Here is a 3,260-nt window from a genome sequence, read left to right as displayed (position 1 = left end):
TGACAGTTTTTCCCAGCCTCTTTTCTTCTTTAGATACTTTAAATAATTATCAAATCAGTTTTTAAATTTCTCATTGCTGTGTTCAATAAATAGTTTGGCAAAGTGTCACTTTTGTTTCTTGAATAGTGTCACTTTCTGTTTCACTGAGAAGGCAACTCATCTCCATTTTGTTTTGTGGTCTAAATCATAGTTTCTCAGATTCTAAATTTATATGCTGTCGGCACAGCATCCGAAATCTTCATGAGTTATTACATGCTTCACTGTCATCTACCTGTTCTGTTGCTTCAGTTTCAGAGATTAGATTAGTCTGAAAGACTAGATGTGGATTATTGCTTATTCTACCAGTTGATCTTGTAATTGCTCACTGTTTCACTTGCATGAGGCATTATAACGTAATAGGTTTGCTATTTCCGTGTATTTTCAGACACACTTTGATTTCCCCCTCCTCCCACCATTAGGTACCATTAGGTGCTATAAAGTTGGTTCTGACTCATAGTGACCCCTCTGTGCAACAGAACAAAGCACCCCTCGTCCTGCACCATCTTAATATTTGCTGTGTTTGAGCCCACTGTTAAACCTGCTTAGTTCCTGATGTCCAGGGTCTTCCTCTTTTTCAATGTTTCTTTTCTTTGCCAATCATGGTGTCCTTTCTCAGGGGCTAGTCTTTCCTGATAACTTTCTAAAGTGTGTGAGATAGAGTCTCACCATCCTTGCTTTTAAGGAGCATTTTGGCTATGCTTCTTCCTAGGCAGATTTGCCTGATCTTCTGGCACTTCATGGTACTTTCAGTTAAGTATTCTTGTCCAGCACCAAAATTCAAATGCATTGATTTTTCTTCAGTTCCTTATTCAGTGCCCAACTTGGTCATGCATAGGAGGCAGTTGAAAGTACCATGACTTGGCTTAGGTGTACCTTAGTCATCAAAATGGCATCTTTGCTCCTCAGTACTCTAAAGAGCTTGACGACTTGCCTAGTGCAATGCATTGCTCGATTTCTTGATTGCGACTTCCATGAGCATTGATTGTGAGTCCAAGCAGGGTGAAATCCTTGAGAATGGCAGTCTTTTTTCCATTTATTATGATGCTATCTATTAATCCAATTGTGAGGATTTTGATTTTCTTTACATTGGGTTGCAATGCCCACTGAAGGCTGCTGTCCTTGATCTTTATCAGCAAGTACTTCAAGTCCTTTTTGCTTTCTGCAAGCAAGGCTGTGTTATTATCTCAGGTTGTTAATAAGCCTTCCTCTAACCCTGATGCTGCATTCTTCTTCATAAAGCAGGTTTTGAGATTATTCGATCAGCATACAGATTGAATTAAGTGTGGTGAAAGGATACATGCCTGATACACACCTTTCCTGATTTGAAGCCATGCAGCATTCTGTTCACATGATGGCCTGATGGTCCATGGACAGGTTTCACATGAGCACAATGAAGTGTTTGGGAATTCCCATTCTTCTCAAGGTTACATGTAGTTGGTTATGATCCACTGCCATTTGTAGGTACCTGTTTTCAAATCCATTTTTAAATAAGACTTCCACAAATATGTGAAGTCCATAAATTATTAGATTGGTTTTATATTCAGTTGTAATGCTCCCCATTTCCTAATAAATAAAGGTTTAGGTACGTGATGCTGGGCTTACTTTGTCTGTAATTAGCTTTAATTCTCTTATATAAGCCTATATAAGGTTATCTAAGTACAGTAAATAAAACTTAGTGAAGTGATTATGAAGTTCTAGAGTTCTGTCACAGAATAAGAAAGGAGCTCTGGTGGAGTAGTGGCTTACGAGTTGGGTTGCTAGATGCACGGTCAGCGGTTTGAAACCACCAGCTGCTGCGTGGGAGAAAGATGTGCCTTTTTACTCTAGTGAAGAGTCCCAGTCTCAGAAACCCCGCAGGGGCAGTTAGGGATTAGTCTGTGAGTTCTGTGTAGCCACTGCAATGTCCATTGCAATGGATAGTAGAACCAAGAGATCAAGGACAGAATGCTAATTAGGAAAACACACCGTACACAAGTAAAGCTAGTTTCTATTACTTTTGGAAGGATTGCTGATTAATATGGCTTTTTAATCTGCTTTTTTGGGAATAATGTAGATGTTTAACTTCTATCCTACTGATATTTTGGTTAAAGAAGGTAATTGGTATTATAATAAAATATTGAGAGTGATTTATGTATAACAACTGCCACAAGAATATCTGGCACTAATTTTATAATAAGATTGATTAGTTTTAAATGCTATATGTGACATTTTATGAAAGAGAAAAATAGTGTTGTTTTTTTTTTTGCTTTGTTCTTTAATTCTTGAGCATTCTGTTTTCCTATGTGAAATGACATGCCTTTTTTGCTAATGGCATTGTGGGAGGGATATTGCTGTCAAAGCATACGGATATTAGTTTAAATTCTACTTGTGCCGGGATTACTTTTTTCTCATCTACAGAATTGAATTTTGAAATTAATGCACTTTCAGATTATATGAATTCTATTAGTATTTCTTAAAATTAACTTTTAACTTTAATGTTCCTGGGTTGTAAATTTATTTTTATATTGCATAAATCTGTAATCAAGATTAGCTCATTTAATGACCGGATTTGAGTACAGTGATCAACTTATGCCCTACGTAAGTTGATCTTAGCTGAAAGAGAGGCAGTCCCTCTCTGGTTTTATTTCTAGGAGGAGAGCAATCAGAGACAGTGTGAAAGGTAAGTAAGAGACTTGTCCCTTCAACACTGGATGGACTACCTGTCGGCAAAAGTCAAACTGCATGGGTGTTGGTAAAGAAGGGTAATCAAGTGAGCATTGGACACTCGGTGGTGTTTTTGGCAAGTTCACCTGTCTTCAATTAGGGTTATAGAGGAAACTATGAACGGGGTTAAATTATGAACTTAAAAAAATAAATTATAAATCTTTATTAAGTATAAAGATGGCAATCTGCTTTTGATAAATTTTCCCTCTTTTAAAAAATTACTTAAGTACTATAAACTGTTTTGAGTCAATGTTCTTTTGGACTATGAAGTCCAGATATTTGATGTGTATGGTAAGAAAGTCAGGCTAGAGTTGAAAAAGGACAGGAAGTGAGTAGAAGGAAAAAAGAAAGCATTAACTTGAATAGCATGCTTAGCCCTACTATCATAATTTATTTTAGGCAACGTGCCCCATGTTCTTTCTAAGATTTAATAGATCACTTTCTTAATCTTTCATATCTACGCCGTGATGGGTGTTTAACCGAACACAGAGAAAGATTTTCCCAGTTCCTCTGAGAAT

The 3,260-nt window shown here is 36.9% G+C and overlaps 1 protein-coding gene across 1 annotated transcript in view; it reads left to right on the top strand.

The window, feature by feature from the left end:
* Positions 1–3,260, top strand: part of HACE1 (HECT domain and ankyrin repeat containing E3 ubiquitin protein ligase 1) — a 105,285-nt gene that overhangs the window by 42,322 nt on the left and 59,703 nt on the right. Inside the window, 1 exon segment of the mRNA XM_045294315.1 lies at positions 2,670–2,698. Coding sequence (XP_045150250.1) covers positions 2,670–2,698 — 29 coding nt within the window.

The sequence above is a fragment of the Echinops telfairi genome, unplaced genomic scaffold (assembly GCF_000313985.2).
Source record: "Echinops telfairi isolate 266 unplaced genomic scaffold, ASM31398v2 ScPeMD7_3533;HRSCAF=4204_0, whole genome shotgun sequence".
Taxonomy (NCBI): domain Eukaryota; kingdom Metazoa; phylum Chordata; class Mammalia; order Afrosoricida; family Tenrecidae; genus Echinops; species Echinops telfairi.
The sequence above is the reverse complement of the archived record's forward strand: the minus strand, read 5'-3'. Positions and strand labels throughout refer to the sequence as shown.